The sequence below is a fragment of the Ctenopharyngodon idella genome, chromosome 24 (genome assembly GCF_019924925.1).
Source record: "Ctenopharyngodon idella isolate HZGC_01 chromosome 24, HZGC01, whole genome shotgun sequence".
Taxonomy (NCBI): Eukaryota; Metazoa; Chordata; class Actinopteri; order Cypriniformes; family Xenocyprididae; genus Ctenopharyngodon; species Ctenopharyngodon idella.
In genome coordinates, this window is record NC_067243.1 from 2335700 (window position 1) to 2361553 (window position 25854).

Consider the following 25854-nt stretch of genomic DNA (forward strand, 5'->3'; position numbering starts at 1 on the left):
AATGAAGACCTAATGTTTTAATCTTTAAATATGGTATAAAACCTCTACTTTTGCAACAACAGCAGCTCAAAAGTATTGAAAAAATATATAAAACAAATACTGATACAACTGATAAGCATTTTTAATTAGCAGATCACTGAAATATTAAGAAATAGCAGATTCCAATCTCAGTTGGAGGCACATTCAGGTGTTGAAGTTCTTTTCATTACATGGACATACACCATGAAATAGGACTCTTTGAATTGGTTTTGTTCAGTGTGGATGAAGAACAACTCAGAGGAGCAGAGAGAGAAAAAAATCAAGGTGTCTGGGTGCTGTTTTACTCTGCTGGTATCAATAAACATCCCTGTCTGTGATCTCCTGTGTCCGACCCTTCTGTGTTGTAACACTGGGTGAGGGAGATGAATAGTTGTTGGAGGAGAGGAGTAGATGGAGGAGAGGAACAGTTGGATCAGGACAAGGGAGAAGAAGAGGTATGGGAGATGAGTAAGACTGTGTGCTGGATTGTGCATCTCTATGGTTTCCCCCTTACACATGTAGAACCTGTGAAAGCTTATTTCTGCCATGCATAGAAAATGAAAAAGGTAATTGTGACTTTTTCTCTCAATTCCTAGTTCATATCTCACAATTCTGAGAAAAAAAGTCAGAATTGGGAGATGTAAACTCAAAATTGCAAGAAAAAAATTAGAATTATGAGATGATAACTCACAATTACCTTTTATACTTTTTATTCTGTGGCGGAAAAAAAACTTGCAAAATAACCAAAGGCCATGTATGTTGGTGTCACGATCACTGTCAGTTCCTGGACTCCACTTCCCATAATCCTCCCTTCCAATCACATGCACCAATCACCAATTGCCACACACACCTGCAGATCATTACCTGGACTATTTAAGTCACACGCACACACTCTCTCACCGCAAAGTCTTGATTTGCCCCGGTGATCAACTCTGAGCGTTTTCTTGTGGACTGTTTACCCTGGTACCGTTGGATTGTTTATTCTCTGTGACCCTTGCTGCCTGCCCTGATCTTTGCCTGTTTCCTGGACTGTGTTTGTTTGCTGCCTGCCCTGATCCTTGCCTGTACCCTGATTCTGTTTGTCTGCCGCCTGCCTCGACCATTGCCTGTCCTTGTTTATGTTCCGGCCTTTGCCCCTGTCTACCTGTGTAAATACTGTTCTTAATAAAGCTTGCAAATGGATCCCCGCTCTGCCGACCCATCGTTACAGTTGGATTTGTTGTTGATCAATGGCAGCAATTTCATGTTTTCATTTCAGTAAAAGCTTCATGTAAGTCTTTCACTACAACGATTCCACTACCACTGTTCCATATATGCAGAACGTGTGGTCTGCGTAGGGCACCAACTAACAAGGGGACACCATCCCACCCTCTATAGGGGAGCATCAACACCACACACCCATCCCTAGAAAGATATTTCAACGGAGGGGACACTGAAGTTCTGCATAGGGGACTCATTTGACCAGTAGTTGCCCTGAGCAATTCTGTTACTTCTTCTTTTTTTTTTTACTTCTTCTTCTTTTTTTCTTTTTACTTCTACTGTGTTTTTAGACAGTATCTTGCTATGTTGCCAAGAATGCACACATTCAACACTCAACCAAAAATGTAGAATGGCTTACATGTGAGCATTATACTTTCACTGCAGTAAAAGGAAACTGAATTATAACAATGGATTTCATATTGTCTGCAGGTAGAACTGAAACATGACAAGTAATGCAGTTTTCATAATGCCATCAAATGTTATTATTTTGACAGTCATCGCACTATGATTGACTATATTTTCATGTTGGATAGTAAACCAGTGCTAGTGTTTTGACAGAACGACTCGATTTTGAATCAAGTTTGCTGTGTTTCAATAAAGTTAGTATATGTAGAAAAAGGTTTTTAGCATTTTGAAATGTAGAGTTTGTATTTATTTAGCAAAATATGGTTTTGGGCAGAAAATTAACTATTTGGCTAATTGTGTGATGTAGGTGTGTTGCTGTGTTAAGAGTTTAGAAAAAGATACTTTGATGTCAATCAGGACAACAAGTTACTGTACCAGGAGAAGCAGCTGCAGAACGTTCCAGCCAAATACAGCATTGAAGTGAAGGGCTCAACCTGTGTGTCTGTGCAGGTCTGTAGTGCGTTCAGCTTCATTTACTCACACTTACTTTCTCTCTTTTGTGGTTATTCTGCTGTGAGATGATTTATGGATGAGTTTTTGTTTGTGTTGACTCTCTCAGATGTCTCAGTTCTACAACATTCCCACTCCTACTGAAGCTAAAACATTGAGCATTGATGATTGAGGGATTGCAAGAAAAGCTATTGTTAAATTTCACTGTTAAGTAAGAACAATAACTTTATGCTATAAGGCATGATTTCGGTTATGGCTTTAGTTCAGTCAACATGAACTCTGATGGTTCTTTTTTTTTTTTTTTTTTTCCCAGATATGATGGTCTACAGGAAAAGACTAACATGGTCATTGTGGATATTAAACTCTTATCAGGATTCACAGCTGATACATCACAGGTGTGTTTGACTATGTGAAGCGATTCATTATTAGATTTACAGTACTGTCACTGCGAATCTACTGTAAGATGGTGCAGCTATGGCTGATATTGTCTTGCTCACTTCTTGCTGAACAGCATGATAGCTTACAGAAATTACCTCAACAAATCATACATTTATTTTTTAAAAATCACTTTTTCTACAGCTTGAATCTCAAAGCACTTCAAGCGCATCACTTGTGGAACGGGTCGATTCTGTAGATGTGACACTCGATTCTTTCCAGCAGTGACTGTATGATTTTGAGATCCATCTTTTCACACTGAGGACAACTGAGGGACTCAAACACAGCTATTAAAAAAGGTTCAAACATTCACTGATGCTCCAGAAGGAAACATGATGCATCAAGAGTCGGGGGGTGAAAACTTTTGAACAGTATGAAGTCGTCCAAATTTTTCTTTTGTTTAAATATCAATTTTTTTCATTTAGTACTGCCCTTCGGAAGCAACATAAGACACTTAAATGTTTCCTGGAAGACAGATTAAGTACAATTTACCTTGATCTTCAAATTCAAAAAATTTTCACCCCCCGACTCTTAATGCATCGTGTTTCCTTCTGGAGCATCAGTGAATGTTTGAACCTTTTTTAATAGTTGTGTTTGAGTCCCTCAGTTGTCCTCAGTGTGAAAAGATGGATCTCAAAATCATTCAGTCACTGCTGTAAAGGGTTCAAATATGCAAAAGATACTGGAAAACTGATGAATCTGCAGGAGCTGGAGATTTTTTCTGAAGAACAGAGCTCAGTTTAACTGCTCAGAACAAACAAGAGACTCATGAACAACCATCACAAAACAAACAAACAGTCGTAGATCATCCAGGTAACCACACACAGTATTAAGAATCAATGGTTCACAAACTTTTGAACTGGGTCATTTTAATAAATTCAGCTATTTTTTTGTCTTGTGAATCTCACTTAAGACAGTAATAAATAAATAAAAATATTATGCATTTTGTATGATCCCTCTTATTTTGTTAAAATTTTTCACATTTTCACAGATTCTGCAAGGGGTTCGCAAACTTTCAAGCGGCACTGTATATACATATGAAATAAATGACACTGCCCATCTGTTTAGATAATCTCAGGTATCAGGAGGTGTCTTGCATATTTAATTTTACACAACAGATTTTAGGTGACTTTCAGTAGCCATGTTTAGTTTGTGTAGACAAATGCAAACAGCAGCTTACAGTAACTCTCCCGCTCAGTTTGAGTGTGTGCCTCTGGATGTTAAATATCAGTTGTCTTGGCCCACTATTTATCTACACAGAGTTAAAGGTCAGTAGCTGTCCTTTTCTCTGTAGATAAGGATAAGAGTTTGTTTTCAGAAGATCACATGTACACTTTTATTTACTTTAAAGATCTCAGCTGATTTCTTGCATGTGATTGACTACAAAAAATTGAATATAACTTCTTATTTGACTGCAAATAAAATGATTTAGATTTATATTCTTGAATATTCCAACATGCAACCTTTAAATTCAACCCTGAATTATGTGGTCAGGAACATTCATAATGTGTGCAAGAGTAAAGCTTTTGCATGTCTTTACTTGAACTGAGCCCACTTGTATTTATCAAACTCATCACAAATGAAGTTTTGGACAAAACAACAAACTGCATATTAGCACAGGTGTTTGAACTGCATTGGTTGAATCATTAATCAGATGATCAATACAAATGTTTTGACGGACCTCCTTTAGCATGAGAGTCCCTTTAAAAGAGACGGTCCAGTTGATCTCATGACCTGGATGATCGCTCGTCATCATGGCTCTGAATATGAGCTGCTGTTGGAAAGGGCTCCTTCTGCTCTCTTTCCTCCTGATCTGTGTCAATGGACAAATAAGGCCGTAAGTTTTTAACCATTTCTGCTGAGGAAGGCAATGTTTTGCTTTCTAAGTGTGATAAATTATTAGTATACCTTTAGTCATTGTGTCAGATAAGTCTTGATGCTTTCTCCTGTATTTATTAAACTGATCTGTGTTGCACAGTAAAGGTTTGCTGTTTGAAACACAACTTAAGCCATGTATAACATGATTCATAATGGATTCATCATTGATTTTGCTCCCAGTTTAATTTTTTTTTTATATTTCTTATTGTATCTAACTATGCAGGCAATATTGTATGATAATTGTCTCTGGACAGATCTTTCATGGTGACGTTTCCTGCTGTGATTGAGTCGGGATCTGAGGCCAAACTGTGTGCAAGTCTTCTCAAGCCCAATGAAAGCCTTGTCATGAACATTCATCTTGTTCATGGAAACCAGAGCACCTTACTGCTGCAGGAGAAAGCTGAGGAAGAGTTTCACCGCTGCTTTAACTTCAAGGTCTGCCATCAACAAAATGTGCCCAAGATGATGACAATATAATCAAATTTGTTTGTTTCAGCATATTGCATCTAGTTTTTGTGATGGCAGGTTGTAAATACAGTATATAATTTCTCATCAGGCTCCTCTGGTTGAAGCAGAATCAGTGCAGAAAATGAAAGTAGAACTTCAGGGAAAGACGTTCAAGATGACTGAAGAGAGAAAAGTCATGTTCAAGCCTTACCATCCTCTGACCTTTATCCAGACTGATAAACCCATCTATAATCCAGGACAGACAGGTGAGCTGTGAATGCTTCAAAGACTAAACCTCAGTAAATAATGCTGGTGTCACTGACATTGTAATGAAGGGTCGGCAGAATGGGGATCCATTTGCAGCTTTATTTAGATTAAACACCAAAGCAGACAGGGGCAAAGGCAAAGACATAAACAGGAACAGGCAATGGTCGAGGCAGGCGGCAGACAAACAGTATCGGGTTACACGCGGAGATCAGGGCAGGCGGCAAGCAAACACAGTCCAGTAAACAGGCAAAGTTCAGGGCAGGCAGCAGAGAATCACAACGGGTAAACAGTCCAACAGTAACAGAATAAACAATCCACAAGAAAACACTCAGAAATGATCACCGGGGCAAATCAAGACTTCGCGGTGAGTGTGTGTGTGTGTGTGTGTGGCTTAAATAGTGTGAGCGTGATGGGGTGCAGGTGTGTGCGCAATCAGTCCCAGGAATGAGGGCCTATGGGAAACGTAGTCCTAATGGGAATAGTCAATATTCGGGTGATGGCTCCCTCCGGTGGTGCGGAGGAGGAGGCGAGGGAGCCACATTCGTGACAGAGCCCCCCCCCTGCGAGCGGCTCCAGACGTGAGGAAGCGGGCGCCGGGGTCTACCACGTGGTCGAGGGGCCGGTCTCTCCGGATGCGCTCAATGAAACTCGTCCACGAGTGATGGGTCCAGGATGTCATCCGCATTGACCCAGGATCGCTCCTCCGGGCCGTACCCCTCCCAGTCGACTAGGTATTGTAGTTTTCTACCCCGGCGCCGGGAATCGAGTAACTCTCGAACCTGATAGGCTTCCTCGCCTTCGATCATCAAGGGCGGGGGGTCGTGGGCCTCGGCTCCCTCCGGCTCTCCTCTCGGACCACCAGAGGGTTTCAGCAGCGACACATGGAAAGTGGGAGAAACACGGTAGTTAGCAGGTAAGTCAAGACGAAATGATACAGGGGTTATTTGTTTAATAATTTGGAAAGGCCCTACAAACCTGGGACTGAGTTTTTTGCATGGGAGTCTTAGGCGCAGGTCCTTCGTTGACAGCCAGACCCACTGCCCCACGGCGTATTCAGGGTTGGGGCGACGACGTCGATTGGCCTGTGTTTCTTGTCTTCTCACAGCACGTTGAAGGTGATGATGGGCCAGGTCCCAGGTCTCCTCGCTTCGCTGCAACCACTCGGTTACCGACGGCAGGTTGGACGGCTCCCCGGACCAGGGAAAGAGAGGTGGTTGAAAGCCCAGGATGCACTGGAAGGGTGTAACACCAGTGGCAGGTTTCCGCAGAGAGTTTTGAGCATACTCGGCCCACAACAGATAGCGGCTCCACTCTGATTGATTCCGCTGACAGTATGTGCTTAAGAATCTGGTGAGTTCTTGATTCATGCGTTCGGTCTGTCCGTTGGATTCTGGATGGTATCCTGAGGTGAGGCTGATGTTGATGTTTAACTGTTTGAAGAAGGCTGTCCATACCCGGGATGTGAACTGTGGGCCCCTGTCAGACACAATGTCCTCTGGCAGACCGTAGAAGCGGAAGACGAAGTTGCATAGGGTCTCTGCTGTCTCGAAAGCCGTGGGGAGCTTGGGCAGTGGTATGAGTCGGCATGCCTTGGAGAAACGGTCGATTACTGTGAGGATCGTGGTGTGGCCACGGGATTCAGGGAGATCAGTGACGAAGTCGATGGCTATGTGGGACCAGGGGCGTTGTGGAATGGGCAGCGGTTGTAATAGTCCTGCTGGGGCTTGGTGTGGAGTTTTGGAGGTTTGACAGTCTGTGCACTGGTTGATGAATTGGGTGGTGTCTGCTACCATGGTGTCCCACCAGAACCGGTTCTGTAACAGGTGTAGGGTGGCAGTAATGCCTGGATGGCCTGAGCTGGGGAAATCGTGAACTTGGTGAAGCAGTTTATTGCGGAGGTGCACCAGGAAAAAAGTGCGGTTAGGTGGACTGGTTGGTGGTGGTGCGGTGTGTTCGTTGGCCTGTGAGATTTCGGTCATGATGTCCCACTGGACTGGGGCGAGTAACAGTTTGGCAGAGATGATGCTCTCTTCATTCTCCGTCCGCTCCACCACCTCTGCCTGGTGAGATAATGCGTCTGCCTTAGTGTTCTTTGAACCGGGTCTGTAAGTTACTGTGAACTGGAATCGGGTAAAAAACATGGCCCATCTTGCCTGCCGAGGGTTCAGACGCTTAGCGGATCGGAGGTATTCCAGGTTTTTGTGATCTGTGAGTATGGTGAATGGATGTTGTGCTCCCTCCAGCCAGTGGCGCCACTCCTCCAACGGCGCTTTCATAGCCAGAACGCACATGGGTACATTTTTGCTGGATTACCTTGGCGCTGTGAGAGTATGGCCCCGATGCCCGTGCTGGAGGCGTCGACCTCGACCACGAATGGGAGCTCTGGGTCTGGGTGGCGGAGAATGGGTGCAGAGGTGAACCGCTCCTTCAGAGCTTGAAAAGCGTGCACTGCTTCGTGGGTCCAGGAGAGGCGTGTGGATTGTCGCTTAGTCATGGAGGTTAGAGGCGCCGCAATGCCACTGAAGTTTCGAATGAATCGCCTGTAGAAGTTGGCGAACCCCAGGAATCATTGCAGTTCTTTCAGCGTGCGTGGTTGCGGCCACTCCAGCACCGCCCTTACTTTGCCGTCGTCCATCGCCACCCCCTCCTGACTGATGACATACCCCAGAAATGAAGTAGAAGTACGATGGAACTCACACTTCTCCACTTTGGCATACAATTTGTGCTGGATGAGCCGCTGCAGAACGGCCCGGACATGTTGGACGTGTTCCTCGAAGGTTTTGGAGTATATGAGGATGTCGTCGATGTAGACGATGACCCAGCGATTAAGGATATCCCGGAAGACGTCATTGATGAATGATTGGAAGACGGAAGGACTGTTGGACAGCCCGAACGGCATGACAAGGGTTTCATAGTGGCCGGTGGCAGTGGAGAAGGCCGTCTTCCACTCGTCGCCTTCTCGGATGCGAATCAGGTTGTAAGCGCACCGGAGGTCTAGTTTAGTGAAGTGCTTGGCCTGCCTTAGCTGTTCCAGGGCTGCGGGGTCCAATGGCAGAGGGTAACGAAACTTAACGGTGATATCGTTCAGTCCACGGTAGTCTATGCAGGGTCGGAGACTGCCGTCCTTCTTTTTAACGAAGAAGAAGCCAGACGCTGCCGGAGATGTCAAGGGTCGGATGAACCCCTTGGCCAGTTCTTCCTCAATGTAGGCTTTCATAGCTGCTGATTCTGGTTGAGACAGGGGAAATATTCTGCCCTTGGGGGGCGTGGTACCTGGAAGCAGATCGATGGCGCAGTCACTGGAACGGTGAGGAGGTAACTCGGTCGATTTGCTTTTGCTGAAAGCAACCGCCAGATCGGCATACTCAGCGGGAATGTCGGGCTCGTCATGGTTGGGTTCGTGAATTGAGACGGCCTGGACTGGTATGGGAGTGATCTGTTTCAGACAGCGCTCGTGACAGATGGCGTCCCACTGAACGATCTGGCCCTCCTTCCAGGAAATGAGCGGGTTATGAGTTCTGAGCCATGGCAGGCCAAGGATAAATGGATTGTTGGGTGAGTGAATTACATAAAATCGGATGCGTTCTTGGTGAAGTACTCCCACTTGCAGTGTGAGTTCAGCGGTGATGTGCGCTATCCTTCCTCCTCCGATTGGTCTCCCGTCTAGCGCCTCCACTGCCAATGGAGAATTACAGTCCGTTAATGCGATGTTGTGTTCACGGATGAATGTGTCTGACATGAAGTTACCCGCAGCCCCAGAGACCAAAAGTGCGTGCGTAGTTACACATAGATCATTCACTGTCACTTGAATGGGTATTTTGAGGCAGTTGAAGGGATAATCGGTGGAGAGTGGAGGACTCACTGCTTTCGGGTTGGATGGATTGGGTCGGATGGGGCAGTTGATCTTGACGTGGCCTGCTTGGCCGCAATACAAACACAAATGAAGCTGTCGTCTCCTCTCCCTCTCCTCTGGACGAAGCGGGGTGTATCCGAGTTGCATGGGTTCAGACGTCGGAGTGGTCAGAGTGGGCAGACGGGCTGAGCGTCGAGACCGGAGAAGATTATCGATGTGAATGGCCAGCTCAATGAAGTTGTTGAGTGATTTTCCCTCGTCGCGACAGTCCCTTGCGAAACAACAGTTTCAGCGTGTCTTCGACCCAGTTTGTTTGTGCGGCGAGGGTTCGGAAGCTGAGAGCGTATTCGGCAGCTGTGTTGTTACCTTGACACAGCGACAGCAGTTGATCTCCCGCGCTCTTGCCTCCCTCAGGATGGTTGAAGACCTCTTTGAAGTTTTGCAGGAAGGCCGAGAAGGTGGGAAATACAGATCCATTCTCTCTCCATACAGCCGTGGCCCAATCCAGCGCTCGTCCCGTCAACAGAGAGCAGACCAAGGAAATCCGACTGGACAAACGTCAAACTTCTCTGGGAGTGCGAGGCGTGGATTTACGGCGGGAACGGCCGTGAAGGCCTGGCTGGCGGGAGTCGCTGGCGGCGGCGTGGCAGCCTCGGCGGCGTCGAATCGAAGACTCTGTAGAGTTCTCACCAGCTCTTCGGTAAGTGAAGTCAATCGATTCAGTTGGTGTTGATGTACCGCGAGCTGGTTGGCCTGGGCGGACAGCTCGGTGGAGATCTGCACGATTGCTGCTGGATCGCTGTTTGGCGAAGTCTTCTGTAATGAAGGGTTGGCAGAATGGGGATCCATTTGCAGCTTTATTTAGATTAAACACCAAAGCAGACAGGGGCAAAGGCAAAGACATAAACAGGAACAGGCAATGGTCGAAGCAGGCGGCAGACAAACAGTATCGGGTCACAGGCGGAGATCAGGGCAGGCGGCAAGCAAACACAGTCCAGTAAACAGGCAAAGTTCAGGGCAGGCAGCAGAGAATCACAACGGGTAAACAGTCCAACAGTAACAGAATAAACAATCCACAAGAAAACGCTCAGAAATAATCACCGGGGCAAATCAAGACTTCGCGGTGAGTGTGTGTGTGTGTGTGGCTTAAATAGTGTGAGCGTGATGGGGTGCAGGTGTGTGCGCAATCAGTCCCAGGAATGAGGGCCTATGGGAAACATAGTCCGAATGGGAATAGTCAATATTCGGGTGATGGCTCCCTCTGGTGGTGCGGAGGAGGAGGCAAGGGAGCCACATTCGTGACAGACATCTACAAACCCAATTTCAAAAAAGTTGGGACACTGTACAATTGTGAATAAAAAAGGAATGCAATGATGTGGAAGTTTCAAATTTCAATATTTTATTCAGAATACAACATAGATGACATATCAAATGTTTAAACTGAGAAAATGTATCATTTTAAGAGAAAAATAAGTTGATTTTAAATTTCATGGCATCAACACATCTCAAAAAAGTTGGGACAAGGCCATGTTTACCACTGAGATGCAGATGCAGGCTTCTGAACTGAGCGCTGATAACAACTTGGGTTGTCCTTGTCCTCTTTAGACCGGATGACATGGCGTCCCAGTTTTCCAAAAAGAACTTCAAATTTTGATTCGTCTGACCACAGAACAGTTTTCCACTTTGCCACAGTCCATTTTAAATGAGCCTTGGCCAGAGAAAACGCCTGCGCTTCTGGATCATGTTTAGATATGGCTTCTTTTTTGACCTATAAAGTTTTAGCCGGCAACAGCGAATGGCACGGTGGATTGTGTTCACCGACAATGTTTTCTGGAAGTATTTCCTGAGCCCATGTTGTGATTTCCATTACAGTAGCATTCCTGTATGTGATGCAGTGCCGTCTAAGGGCCCGAAGATCACGGGCATCCAGTATGGTTTTCCGGCCTTGACCCTTACGCACAGAGATTGTTCCAGATTCTCTGAATCTTTGGATGATATTATGCACTGTAGATGATGATAACTTCAAACTCTTTGCAAGCTTTCTCTGAGAAACTCCTTTCTGATACTGCTCCACTATTTTTTGCCGCAGCATTGGGGGAATTGGTGATCCTCTGCCCATCTTGACTTCTGAGAGACACTGCCACTCTGAGAGGCTCTTTTTATACCCAATCATGTTGCCAATTGACCTAATAAGTTGCAAATTGGTCCTCCAGCTGTTCCTTATATGTACATTTAACTTTTCCAGCCCCTTATTGCTACCTGTCCCAACTTTTTTGGAATGTGTAGCTCTCATGAAATCCAAAATGAGCCAATATTTGGCATGACATTTCAAAATGTCTCACTTTCAACATTTGATATGTTATCTATATTCTATTGTGAATAAAATATAAGTTTATGAGATTTGTAAATTATTGCATTCCTTTTTTATTCACAATTTGTACAGTGTCCCAACTTTTTTGGAATCGGGTTTATAATATACATTCAGTAAAGCACAATATGGTCATGCAGTGAGCTGATGTAGCACCATAGGTCAAAAATTACAAATGTTGCACAAACCAGCAGATGGTAAAAGAGTATGAAGTACACACATATTTCACACTTTTAAACAGAAAAGAGGAGCAGAAGAAAAGATAAGGGAAGCAGATACGTTTGAGGAGCTTTGGAAACATGAGAATTGGTCATCTAGTCTGTCTGAACAATCCCCTCACATTATTCAGCCTAAATACTGTAATTACAAATAACTGATGAAGTAAATCTCTTGATATCAGTATCTCTATGACTTTATTTATATGAAATCTAGAGATGCTATAGATCAGGGGTGTCTAACTTAGTTCCTGGAAAGCCACAGCCCTACAGAGTTTAGCTTCAACCTTAATTAAATGTTCCTGATCCAGCTAATCAAATCCTTCAGGGTTATTTGAAATCTACAGGTACTTGTTGAAGCAGGGCTGGGACCGAACTTTGTGCCCTTCCAGGATCTTGATTGTTACATGTGATATTTCTGGGATTGGCCAGATATTCCCCTAACTGGTCAGCTGGTGCAAATTGATCATAAATTTTTGTAAAATGACAGCTAAAACAGGCTACTGTGACAGTCCAATTTGGCTCAAAAGACATGTTCATCCAGCAGCAGAATACAGTGGTCAACCCTGTATTTGGTCCTTAATACGGTTACGTTCACACACATTTCAGTCATTTACAGGAGTGAAGTACTGACTGTAAGCGTTGTCCTTTACATAAGAGCTGAAGATGTCAAAAATGGAGTTTTTTTTAAACACACATTTCTATTTTACAGTAAACTTCAGAGTTGTTACCGTGGATACAAACTTTGCACCCCTTGTTCAGCAGGTCTGATGTGTTTATCTTGCATTGTTTAATATACATTTTATAAATAAACACATTTTTAGCTTTTAATCTTTAATTACTATTTGCTCTTTTACAGTATAGTAGAGTGGTTCTTGAGGTAAGAACACAAAACCGTCTGTGCAGTCATAACAAACACACCTTTCAAATCTTATTCTATTACCTTTGCAATTATTGTATTTTCAGTAGGCTAATTAAACATTTCTTCATTGATAGTCAGGATGTTACTAAATATCTGCACTGTGGCTTTGGTATTAAATAGGACAGTGAAGGTAACCGGATTGGTCAATGGACAAATGTTTCTTCAACAAGGTGGATTTTGCAGCGTTCTTATGAATTAAACCCAGAGGCCCGTCAAGGCATGTACAAACTGAAGGCTTTTATTAGTGACTGGATGATCTCACATTATTTTGAGGTGAAAAAGTATGGTAAGTCATAAAAACAAATGATTGCATTGTTGCGTGGGAAGAATTTCAATAATATGTTTGAATATTAATATCTAATTTGACTACTAATTTCTGCCTTCTGACTTCTAGTTTTGCCTAAGTTTGAAATGACTGTAAAAAGCCAGAATAAATTAAATATTGAGGAAGAGGAACTGATAATTGAGGTTTGCGGAAAGTGAGTGGTTTATTTTATTTCCTGCATTAAGAGAGCATTGTGTTCGTCCATTCTTGGCACAATTAAGCTTGCTTGATTTAATTGTTAATTGTATTCTTTTCTTTAACTCCGTGGTCAGTTACTTACTGTAACCCCCTTCTTAATATATTAGATGCTTAACTCAAGCCTGGGCTGTAGATCAGTTGCTTGTACCTTTTTCATAGATACACGTACGGACAGCCTGTACCTGGTAAATCATGGGTGAAAGTGTGCCGTGATATTTCCCATCGTTTTCTTTACCACATCCATCAATTCACTCCAGTGTGTTTGGAGGAAACCATTGAGGTATGTGAGTTGAAACGCAGTAATGGTGAATTATCTTTCCTCCATTTCTCCAATTAATTAGTCAGTATGCTATGATTGTGTTCTTTCATTATAATTAGATAGAAAAGACAGGCTGTGCCATCCATACCTTATATGTACCAGCCTTTCTGAACACCACACTAAAGAACAGGCTGCAGAATTCTCTTCATGTTGAGGCAATGGTTACAGAAGAAGGAACAGGTGAGCTGTTGGATTTGATTACAGATCCCATTACCCACATTTATTGAATTTCTTGATGTTTTAATACTTATTTTGGTGTTTTTACTATTTACAGAGATCACCATGAGACAATCTAAATTTGTATCTCTCACTTATGAAATTGGTAAAGTCACATTTACTGACCTTCCCAAAACATATGAACATGGATCAGTTATAGAAGGAAAAGTAAGTTTGTCTCACTTTGACACCATTGATATGTACAGAATTATTCTGTCATTTATTCCTTCAAAATCTTATTTTCAACAGATCAAACTCTCAAATTTAAAAGGCGCACCAATTCAAAACAAACAAGTTTATCTTATAGAGGATAAAAGGTGGACTTTAAAACCGCTCCTAAATCTCACTACAGACAGCGATGGACTGGCCAGCTTCTCTCTTAATACATCCAGTCTTTCTGAACGGGATGTTAATCTAATTGTAAGAGAGTTTGTGTTCACTTTTCTTTTGTGTTCGATTGCGTGAGTTATTTGTGATTCTTTGTTATCCAGGCAAGTGTCTATCAAAGGGGCCATTATAATGACCACAATAGGCCTCACATCTCTGCGGATAAAAAAACAGTTCAGCTCCTCCATCCTGTTCCATATCCATACGATCCAACAAGTGAACTGATTATAGAGAATACTGAGCAGCCATTAAAGTGTGACTCTGAGTTTACAGCCACCATCAAGTATTCTTTTCTTGGAGAGACAATTGAGGACTTCAAAACTGATATTGTCTATATGGTGAGAACATGAGCGGTATGTTCATTCTTACAGTGATGTTTTTGTTTAGAAGTGTTAATTGAATGCCTGTTTCAGGTCTTGTCCAGAGGAGTGATTGTTCATCATGGATATGAGAAGGTTGAAGTGAAATCTTCTAATGGAGTAGCAAGAGGCACGGTGTCATTCAAACTGTCTGTTGGTGGATATCTGTCTCCTGTAGTGCAGATTCTGGCATACTGTGTTCTGCCCAGTGAAGATGTTGTTGCTGGTAGCAGAAATTTCAACACTGAAAAGTGTTTCAAAAACAAAGTATGTATTGTAGCTTTAGAAATGAGCCTCTTTAAACTGTATTACTGACTCAATTCTAAAATAAACCCTATTCACTGTGTGTCACAGGTGTCTCTGCAGTTTTCTCCAGCTAAAGCAGTTCCTGGTGAGAAAAACACTCTCCAGCTCTCAGCTCAGCCTGGTTCACTGTGTGGCCTCAGTGCTGTAGATCAGAGCATCCTGATCCTGAAGTCTGGACAACGACTGGATACTGACAAGGTGTAGATGCTTAAAGATTTAGTATTGACCTGTGTCGTCATAGTGGGAATCTACAGTGTGAATCAAGTGATAACAGACTTTAGTAATTACTGCTATGATCCATCAGTGTTTAAACTGACATCTCGTTCTCAGGAGATTTAACATTAATCTTCATTCTTTCTCACCAAAATGCAATTAAAGTTTTGTTGGAAAATACATGACTTATTTAGTGTTGAATTTTTAGAAATCATACGGATAGTGTGTGAATGTGGTCCCGTCACAGATCTTCAACCTGCTGCCAGTGCAGTTGAGGTCAGATTTTCCTTACGCTGTTGAAAATGAGCAAGAGCAGGAGTGTCTGCATGTGAGACCCCGTCGAGATGTGCCAACAGGCAAAGCCTATGAATCCTTAAAGGTAACAGGTGAATTATATGTGTGGCAGTGCAGCAGATAATAATTAGCACAGTATATACTGCACAATCGTAAATAAATGCATAAAAAGCCCCCTTGATTTTACTGTCAATTAAAAGTAATTTGAATTTGAATTTTATTGTGGTTCATCTTTTCCATTTGACAGAGAGTGGGATTGAAGATGGCAACAAATTTGGTTGTGCGAGTCCCTCAGTGTCTGTCATACAGAGGCTTGATGTTTCATCTACTCCGTATAGATATAAGTACTGTTATTACAATCCAAGCTGTTATGTTTAAATATGTAGGTGTTAGTAATGAAATATACTTTCAAAATATAATGTTCAAATTGTGAAATTGTGAGACATGTTCAATTTGTACAATTCCACAATTATAGTGACGTAAGAGGTTTTTCTGGGGTTATTAACTTTGAATCAGTTATCGTTGGTAACAAAAACGTCTCGGGTTACTACTGTAACCCTGGTTCCCTGAGAACAGGGAACAAGATACTGCGTCCTAGAATGCTTATGGGGGAACGCCTCCGCGTGACATCAACATGCCCAGGCTTCAGGCCTGATGTCAGAGTGTGTGCAGGGAAAGGAAGGGTACAGGGGGAAGAAAAAGAAGAGGAGAGGGTGATGGAAAACCGTCAGAGGGAAGAAATACTCAGTGGCACTCAGCGTGCTTGCTTTTTTTTTGTATTACTTCCCTTAAATCCTGCTTCTTCTTTCTAGCATCACGCCTTCTCCGAGACCTGCTCCTCGGAGGAGAAGGGGCCTGAGAGGCGACGCTAGACCTCTGGCCCTGTCTATAGTCCTCAGACCAAGACGGGCCAGGTTCCCCTGGTTGCCTGGGTGCAGACTCGGACCGGCGCGGTATATGAGATTTAAAAGCCACCGAGTGCACCACTACATCGATGGAAGTCCCAAAAAGTTCAAGAGGCGAGACCGGCGCATAGAAGAGAAAACCCATCTTTTTCTCCCCGATGTCAGCCAGGTTCACCCACAGGTGTCTCTCTGTTGCCACCATTGCCGCCATCGATCGACCGATCGCGGAAGCAGTTTGTTTAGTGGCGTGGAGAGCCAGATCTGTGGTGCGGTGCAGTGACAGGCGAGAGTGGAGCGTTCACATAGGCAAACTCTCATAATGAAAGCAAACAGCTCTCTCGAGAACTGAACGCGCGTGCTCTTTACCCAGGCAGTGAACGCACAAGTTGTGTGTGTCTTCCAGTGTCAGATATCTCAGACACAGGTCGGCACAATGCTTGAAACATTTCTCAGACATTGTCTTACCTTGTGAGACGACAGATCCCAACAGACAAAACAGTCACTGAAGACGAAGACGAAAAGAGAACGACACGTTCTCTAGGCACCCCTTATATACGTTCTGGTTGCGCTAGTATGATATCATAGGCTGTCGCCAGTCAATAGGATTGGCATGATTCAACTATTATTTCAGACACCTGTCATGCGGAGGCGTTCCCCCATAAGTGTTCTAGGACGCAGTGCGAGTTCCCTTTCGAAAAGGAACCTAACTACACTATATTGCCAAACGTAATGGGACACCCCTCCAATTCATTGAACTGAGGTGTTCCAATCATGGCCACAGATGTATAAAATCAAGCACCTAGGAATGCGGACTGCTTCTTCAAACATTTGTGAAAGAATGGGTCGCTCTCAGGAGCTCAGTGAATTCAAGCGTGGTACCATGATAAGTTGCCACCTGTCCAATAAGTCCATTCGTGAAATTTCGTCACTACAAACGGTCAACTGTTAGTGGTATTATAACAAAGTGGAAGCAATTTGGGAACAACAACTCAGCCATGAAGTGGCATGCTGGGGCTCACAGTGTGCAGAAGTCGCCAACTTTCTGCAGAGTCAATAGCTACAGACCTCCAAACTTCATGTGGCCTTCAGGTTAGCTCAAGAACAGTGCATTGAGAGCTTCATAGAATGGGTTTCCATGGCCGAGCAGCTGCATCCAAGCCTTACATCACCAAGTGCAATGCAAAGCGTCGGATGCAGTGGTGTAAAGCACGCCTCCACTGGACTCTAGAGCAGTGGAGACGTGTTCTCTGGAGTGACGAATCACGCTTCTCTGTCTGGCAATCCAATGGACGAGTCTGGGTTTGGCAGTTGCCAGGAGAACAGTACTTGCCTGACTGCATTGTGCCAAGTGTAAAGTTTGGTGGAGGGGGGATTATGGTGTGGGGTTGTTTTTCAGGGGTTGGGCTTGGCCCCGTAGTTCCAGTGAAAGGAACTCTTAATGCTTCAGCATACCAAGACATTTTGGACAATTTCATGCTCCCAACTTTGTGGGAACAGTTTGGGGATGGCCCCTTCCTGTTACAAAATGACTGCACACCAGTGCACAAAGCAAGGTCCATGAGTCCTGACCTCAAACCCATAGAACACCTTTGGGATGAATTAGAGTGGAGACTGGGAGCAAGCCCTTCTCGTCCAACATCAGTGCCTGACCTCCCAAATGCGCTTCTAGAAGAATGGTCAAAAATTCCCTTTAAACACACTCCTAATCCTTGTGGAAAGCCTTCCCAGAAGAGTTGAAGCTGTTATAGCTGCAAAGGGTGGGCCAACTCCATATTAAACCCTACAGATTAAGAATGGGATGTCATTAAAGTTCATGTGCACGTAAAGGCAGATGTCCCAAAACTTATGGCAATATACTGTAGTGTATATCACTTTTGTAAAATAAAATTAAAACGTTAACTTTGGCAGCCCTGAAACTAAAATAAAATCTAAATAAACTGAAACTAGAAAACTCTGATAACACTAAAATAATTCAGTATATGAAAATAAAATAATGAATATTAAAAAGATCTGATGATCTTTGCCTTCCATTTGCTGTTCATATATGACTGTATGTAGACTTAAAATATAAAACTGTAAAATATCACTTTTTTTTCCAGTGAGACTTCTAGAGGTGGGTTATGTGAGTCATTTACATACTGATGATTTTAGAATCACTCACAGAGATTCTCCAGTAGTAACGGTTCGGACCGTCTTTCCAGAAACGTGGATCTGGGAACTTGTTGAAGTGGGGTATGTGAAGCATAACATCACATTTATCTTATTACTCATCTTTAATACATCATCTCCCATCACGACCACAGGACAGAAAATACATTGCTTGCTTTGCAGATTCTGAATCAGTTTTATTTAATCATCTCTGTGTTGTTGGATACAGGGGCTCTATTACAGGAACAATGGCAGAATCAAATATGCCTATTGTTGTAATTCCTCCACAGGGACTCTGGATCAGCTCAGATTCCTGTCACGGTTCCTGACACCATCACTTCTTGGGAGACGGAGGCCTTCTGTCTGTCCTCCGAAGGTCTGGGTCTTGCTCCTCCTGCTCAGCTGACAGTTTTCCAGCCCTTCTTCCTGGAGCTCTCTCTGCCTTACTCCATCATCCGTGGGGAGATCTTTGAGCTGAAGGCCACTGTCTTCAACTATCTGTCCAAGTGCATCATGGTGAGATTTCAGACTCAGTCTAATCAAATCATATCCAATATGCCACTAATCATGTGTGGTTGATTGACAGGTTAAAGTGACTCCAGCTCCTTCATCAGACTACACTCTCAAAGCCTCCTCTGATGATCAGTATTCATCCTGTCTATGTGCTACTGGAAGAAAAACCTTTAAATGGATCCTCACTCCTTCTGTTCTTGGTGAGTTTTCCAGTCTGAATCATTGTTTTTCTCAGTGTTTGTGTCTGTTGTATCTTCACGTACATGTCTTGTGCTGTAGGAGTCTTGAATATTACTGTCAGTGCGGAGGCAGAGGCGTCCCAGACTGTGTGTGACAATGAGATTGTGAGCGTCCCAGAGAGAGGACGCATTGACACGGTCACACGAAGTCTGCTCGTACAGGTCAGCGCACATCAAACAGATTTCAGACATCATTTACCTGTGATCGTAATGCTGCTTATGTCAGTATGATGTGTTGATGTGATTGTTTTATGCTGCAGGCAGAAGGAACTGAAAAGACAGAGACTCACAGCTGGTTACTGTGTCCAAAGAGTTAGTCCACAGACTATATTTAACATCATAGCGTTACTCTGCTGATCATCACTGATATGTGCTTCTGCCTCTTCACAGGTGACACTCTCTCAGAGGAAGTGGCTCTGACTCTTCCTAAAGATGTGATAGAGGGATCAGTCAGATCCTCTGTTTCAGTCATTGGTAACATTTACAAATACAAGCAGAAATGAGGAGATTGGGTTTGGATTATAAAATGTAGTGAGTTTTATTTGGGTATGGTTTATAGGAGACATATTGGGTCGGGCGCTGAGGAATCTTCACGGATTATTACAGATGCCGTACGGCTGTGGAGAACAAAACATGGCTGTTCTTTCTCCCAATATTTACATACTGCAGTATCTGGAGAACACGGAGCAGCTCACCTCAGCCATCCGAGAGACAGCCACAGGCTTCCTGAAGAGCGGTGAGAGACATAAATCATGTCAAGAAAATACTAAGAATAAGAAAATGCTGAGATTGTTTTTCATACCAAATTATACATTTTTCAACAAACCTGAATGTCATTCAGTAAAGTTAAATAATCAGACACACTGATTGAGTCAACCCAAACAAACTGCTGAAGTGTTAACACTAAACAGGATACCAGAGACAAATGAACTACAAGCATTCTGATGGATCATACAGCACATTTGGTAATGGTGATGGGAATACATGGTAAATATATTTTCACTATTACTTTTGTTAAACAGAAATAATATCAAGGTAATCTTCAGTAATAAACCTAAGAAGATGATACAAAAACACATTTAAAAAGTGTCTCTCAGTTCAAATGATTTGTTTTGAGATTTATGAATAGAATGATTTATTGAATTGAATTATATCTTCCATACCATCAGGTTGACTGCCTTTGTGCTGAGGTCCTTTGGCAGAGCACAGAAATACATATTTATTGATCCAGAAATTATTCAGAGTGCAAAGCAGTGGTTAATAAACAGACGGGATTCAGACGGCTGTTTTCTCCAACAGGGAAGACTGTTCAACAACAGAATGAAGGTCTGTTAACATCTATAAATATATATATATATATATATATATATATATATATATATATATATATATATATATAGAACACCATAGCAACGAAATGGCCTGGTAACTATCTAGAAAACCTGGAATCTATATCTGGAATCTTTTTTTTTTTTTTTTTAACATTTAGGGCCCTATTTTAACGATCTAAGCGCATGGTCTAAAGCGCACGGCACAAGTGCAGTTAAGGCATGTCTGAATCCATTTTTGCTAGTTTAAGGACGGGAAAAATGGTCGCATGGTCTAAAAAGGTTATCCCTATTCTCTTAATGAGTAATTTCCTTTTAATACTTGGCATGTTAGTGTGCAGCTGCGCGTCCCTGTGTGTGTAATAAGCAGAGCGTACGTACGTTGTGCACCCGCATATAGGTGCATATTACTAACGCACCCTTTAAATAACAAAACAAATATTGCGCCATTGACTTTAGACCAGGTTTCAGTTGGTCAATGGCACAGTCTATTTCAGTTGCCTCAAAATAGCAACACGCCTACAATGCGCCTGAACACACCTCGTTTTCAGACCAGCACGCCCATGGGCGCACAAATGGGTGCAAATGCATTTGCTATTTAAACAACGTGGTGCAGGACGTGAAAATGTTAACTGTGTCGGGATGAAACTAGCAAAACACTTGCGTCGCGCCCTGGCGCCGCATTGCACCGGGTGTATGATAGGGCCCAAAGACTTTCTCAAGCCAACATCAAAGTTTGTCTAGATAAACTTTCCTTTAATAGTTTGAGTGTGTTCTTTATTTATCTTTTATATATTGCAGGGTGGAGTGAATGATAAGGCAACCATGACTGCCTACATTACTGCATCATTGCTTGAGCTGGAAACTCCAGTCACAGTAAGTTCATCTACAGGAAATACAGTATAAACTCGGGCTGCACGATATATCACGATTTATTACAAATTTTATCGCACACAATTTGGCAAAGGCTGCGATTATTTTATATGCAGCTTGTCAGAGCTGTACGGCTCTGTGATCAGTAGTAAATGTTTCTCCATCTGAAAGCCAGAGGGCGCTCTTGTGCAGAAACTCCAAATATGCCCTGCCGCAGAAGTAGATAACACACGTCATTCCAGGAAATCCCTATGGACGTGTAGCTGAATAAATAGAAGATTGAAACGCTTTGATTGATTAAACATGACTAATAAACACACGACTGCCTTATTCTGTGTAAGAAGCCACATCATCTCACAGAAGGATGCTCAACTGTCGTTATGAAGTGAGTTTGGAGTAAAAACATTATTAAATGTTGTCTTTTGTTGGACAAGATGTTAATAAATGCTCCTCATGTCTTGAAAAATGTTTGACGCGTGTTGCTTTTTCAAATGTACATTATAAGCGACTCAATCTCGTAGTGCTTTCAGACGGATTAGCATTTGGAGCCATACTTGATTGACAAGCTACGCATAAAAAAATTATCGCAGCCTTTGCGATTTCATAATCGCACTAAGAATCGTTTCGTGCGATAAATCGTGCAGCCCTAGTATAAACTCATAGAAAAATGACACTCACGGCGTCTGTTTCTCTGTTTTTTGTCTCAGGATCCTGTTATCAGTAAAGGTTTGTCATGCTTGAGGTCTGTCATTGAAGATGTTAAAAACACTTACACCACTGCTCTGCTCGCCTACACTTTCAGTCTGGCTAGAGACACGGTCACTCGACAGCAGCTTTTCAAGAAACTGGAGGAAGTTGCTATTTCAGACAGTAAGAGGTTTGTTTCTGATGACTTTGTTGTCTTTTATGACTGTACTATTGTACATGTGTGTCTTTTGTCCTTAAGGGTCTCTTCTCCACTGGTCTCAGTCTGCATCTGCGGATGACTCTGAGTCTCTGGCAGTGGAGATCAGCTCATATGTGCTGCTAGCCGTTCTCACTGCAGATTCAGTCACCACAGCTGATCTGGGCTATGCTAACAGGATTGTCAGCTGGCTTGTGAAGCAGCAGAATGCCTATGGAGGATTCTCTTCCACACAGGTTACTCAAACTTCTCCAATCAAACACACTATTGCTGAATGTGCTGGTGTGAATGAGTAAAAGTGACATTACTGAACGCATTTATTTCCCAGGACACAGTGGTGGCTCTTCAGGCACTGTCTTTGTACGCCACTGAAGTGTTCAGCTCTGACGGCTCCAGCACAGTGACTGTACAGTCAGCAGGAGACACTCACCACTTTGATGTCAATCAGGACAACAAGTTACTGTACCAGGAGAAGCAGCTGCAGAACGTTCCGGCCAAATACAGCATTGAAGTGAAGGGCTCAACCTGTGTGTCTGTGCAGGTCTGTAGTGCGTTCAGCTTCATTTACTCACACTCACTTTCTCTCTTTTGTGGTTATTCTGCTGTGAGATGATTTATGGATGAGTTTTTGTTTGTGTTGACTCTCTCAGATGTCTCAGTTCTACAACATTCCCACTCCTACTGAAGCTAAAACATTGAGCATTGATGCTGAGATTGAGGGAGATTGCAAAACATTGGGACAAAATTTCATTTTGGACTTCACTGTTAAGTAAGAACATTTGTATTCAACTCAAAAGACAAGAGCATGATTAGAACTCAATATTTACTGACAAATAAATCTTTACGGAATATTTTGGTAACACTTTAATCTGATGATTCCTTTTGAACATTCTATTGACTGTAAGTATCTTTGCAACAACATCGTCCCATCGTTTCCGGAGTTCCTCAAGGTTCGTGTCTCGGCCCTGTTTTGTTCCTTATATATGCTCCCTCTGGGATTAATCTGTTAAAAACATGGCGTGGCGTACCATTGTTATGCAGATGATACCCAGTTGTATTTTCCTCTAAAATCTAAAGACAACTCAAAATTGTTAGTTTTGCTCGACTGTCTGGACGAGTTGTGGATGGCATCAAGTTTCCTTCAGCTGAACGAGTCTAAATATGAAGTGGTGATTTGCCATCAAAGCTTTCACTTGATGTGGGCCCTTTAGCCTCTAATGTTAATACTCAGGTTAGGAACCTGAGTATTAACAAATGGTGTGATTTTCGAAAAATGGTGTGATTTTCGATTTGTGATTGTCTTGTTAACTATACTGGCTTTTGTTCTTACTTATTTCTAAATTTATATGAGGCATTTAAGAACCATACCTTTTCATTTTCTTTTTTCCAGATATGATGGTCTACAGGAAAGGACTAACATGGCCATTGTGGATATTAAACTCTTATCTGGATTCACAGCTGATACATCACAGCTTGAAACTTCTTCCAGAATATACAAATCTCTTGTGGAAAGGGTCGATTCTAAAAATGATCATGTCATTGTTTATTTGAAGGAGGTGAGAGAACAGCAATGTTCATATGATTTTATGTCATTAGATTGATTCATAAACATTTTATCTGTAATGTCCATGACTGATGAGTTTGTTTCCTCCTGCAGATCCCACGAAATATTCCAATGAATTACCAGATACAAATGAAACAGGTCCTTCCAGTGAAGAATCTCAAGCCAGCTGTGGTCAAAGTGTATGATTACTACCAAACAAGTAAGATTTAATATGCCAGTGTTGAATGTTTTGATCATGTGATGCACATTGTTTATTCAGAGTTTTTCCCTGTACAGGTTTCCATTGTTGTATGAATGTGAACATCTTCCTTTTCTTTCAGGTGATCAGTCAGAGGCAGAGTACTCCTTCCACTGTGAATGACATGCATCACCTCATAGTTCAGCCATGACAAAGATGTTTGAACACTCAAGTTTAGTATTATAATGTTTATTCTTTATCCTAGACAAAATTATTTCCAGTAGCCCAAATTTGAACAAACCCCCAAATCAGTTTTTGGCCAACTTGACTAATGAATTCTCAATGCATATGATTAATAAAAGTGATGAAAACAAGTTATGGTGAGCTGGTTGAATTGTTGAATGTGTAGTAGCTACATGATATGGCAACATTTCAGAATCAAATGAGATTATTACGGCGACATCTTGTGAATTTTCGGACACACTTTAGATTAGGGTCCAATTTTCACCAATAGCTATTAACTACGACTTTTGCCTCATAAACTCCTAATTACTGCTTATTAATAGTTAGTAAGATGGTTAAGTTTAGGTATTGGGTAGGATTAAGGGATGTACAATATGGTCATCCAGAATAAGGCATTAATATGTGCTTTATAGGTACTAATAAACAGCCAAAATTCTAGTCATATGCATGATAATAAGCAACTAGTTAATAGTGAGAATTAGACCCTAAACTAAAGTGTTACCAATTTTTTTTAATCTTATCTCAGCTCTGCTTTTTTATCTTGTCGTGACACATTGTAAGAGGGCAGTTTATATCCATTAGGTCCTCATGCCTTCAATATTTATTTTGTCCTTCATTATTAACTGAACAGCATCAACAAACAACAACCAAATTATGAAAAATATGAACAAATATCAATAACAAATCACTTCATTGAGAGGTCAGAAACTTCACTCATCCCATCGCAGCCAGGTAATCAGGAAAAGACAGACTATTATTCCTAAAAAACCAGAAGAACTCACAATATTATATCGGGAAATTTGCCAAACCTTGTGCTTTTCCTGCCTGTGTGTCGCACCTGCCGATCTGCATATCCATCCCAGTGTTAAACAGTATTTTTACTAACATTATAAGATGATCCCAGGCAGAAAAACAAACATGGTGAAGTCTTAATTGTGGTGTACAATCTCAAGTAAAAGTATAATTTAATTGCTCATTTAAGAGATTTGCTTGACAGTTTTGAATGATAAAATCTTTTCAGACACCATATTAGAAGTGGTCAAGGTTTTTATAAACATAAACCAATGTTTTCAGTAACTCTCTCACTCTGAGGGGGTGTAGGTGATTCTTGACCCTGAATTTCAGTATTGTTTGTTTTCGGGAAACAGGACAGTAGCCTGATTTTTTCTGTGTATAGTTTGTTCAGATGATATGATGTTGCAAGGTCAAACACAGGCAGGCAGTCCAAACAAACAAACAAACAAACAACAAGGCAGGGAACACGGGCAAAAGAGTAATCTAGAAACAGGCAAGAAATTAAATTTCGATTAGTTCCTCTTCTTGGCCGGGTTATGTTTCTCCGTGTCGTAAACTCTAGGGGTGAGGCTTGTGAAACCTGTAGATTGATAAATGAGGCCCATTAACTTGCTCTCAAAAGTGTATTTATAAGAATCTATTTTTAGGTGGATGCGATTTTGTTCATTTTAACAGCTTCTGAAGCTACCAAGTGTTCAAATACACAGTATCGTAACTACACGTTACCGCATTGACATCCCTATATCTATGAGATTGAACCATATAGGGCCTTAAAAATGAAGATTAGAAAAGAAAAGTTTCATAAGAACAAGAATCTAAAATGACATTACGATATCTTTAACACTCTTGAATTAAAGACCTGTAAACTTCAGAAAAATGTTTGTTTTTGGCCCTCAGACAGGTGTGTTGAATTCAGTTTTTTTGATAGAGGAAAACAAGATACATTTCTAGTTTCAGTGTAATTTGTTCTTTACTGTAATGAAGGGTCGGCAGAGCGGGGATCCATTTGCAAGCTTTATTAAGAACAGT

The 25854-nt window shown here is 42.1% G+C and overlaps 1 protein-coding gene and 1 long non-coding RNA gene across 3 annotated transcripts; both read left to right on the plus strand.

The window, feature by feature from the left end:
- Positions 1–2007: 2007 nt before the first annotated feature.
- LOC127507229 (uncharacterized) lies at positions 2008–3012 on the plus strand. The gene is made up of 3 exons (XR_007928289.1): positions 2008–2133; positions 2243–2344; positions 2447–3012. It is a non-coding gene; the product is annotated as an uncharacterized LOC127507229 (long non-coding RNA).
- Positions 3013–4240: 1228 nt separating this feature from the next.
- On the plus strand, positions 4241–24161 carry LOC127507228 (alpha-2-macroglobulin-like). 2 transcript variants are annotated; one of them, XM_051884196.1, is made up of 33 exons: positions 4241–4405; positions 4701–4881; positions 5003–5159; positions 12309–12361; positions 12456–12476; positions 12639–12804; positions 12913–12997; positions 13201–13321; positions 13420–13540; positions 13635–13744; positions 13826–13996; positions 14068–14301; positions 14377–14589; positions 14677–14826; positions 15089–15220; positions 15383–15479; positions 18140–18272; positions 18479–18704; positions 18775–18901; positions 18981–19102; positions 19201–19252; positions 19331–19414; positions 19500–19676; positions 19852–19927; positions 20110–20266; positions 21070–21144; positions 21849–22011; positions 22088–22281; positions 22374–22586; positions 22696–22814; positions 23436–23601; positions 23703–23808; positions 23930–24161. In XM_051884196.1, the coding sequence occupies exons 1-33, from the start codon at positions 4323–4325 to the stop codon at positions 23968–23970; spliced, it is 4326 nt and encodes a 1441-aa protein (XP_051740156.1). In that variant the 5' UTR covers positions 4241–4322; the 3' UTR covers positions 23971–24161. The 2 variants fall into 2 exon arrangements, with proteins under 2 accessions (XP_051740156.1, XP_051740157.1); XM_051884197.1 differs by having other exon boundaries at positions 18242–18272.
- Positions 24162–25854: the final 1693 nt, after the last annotated feature.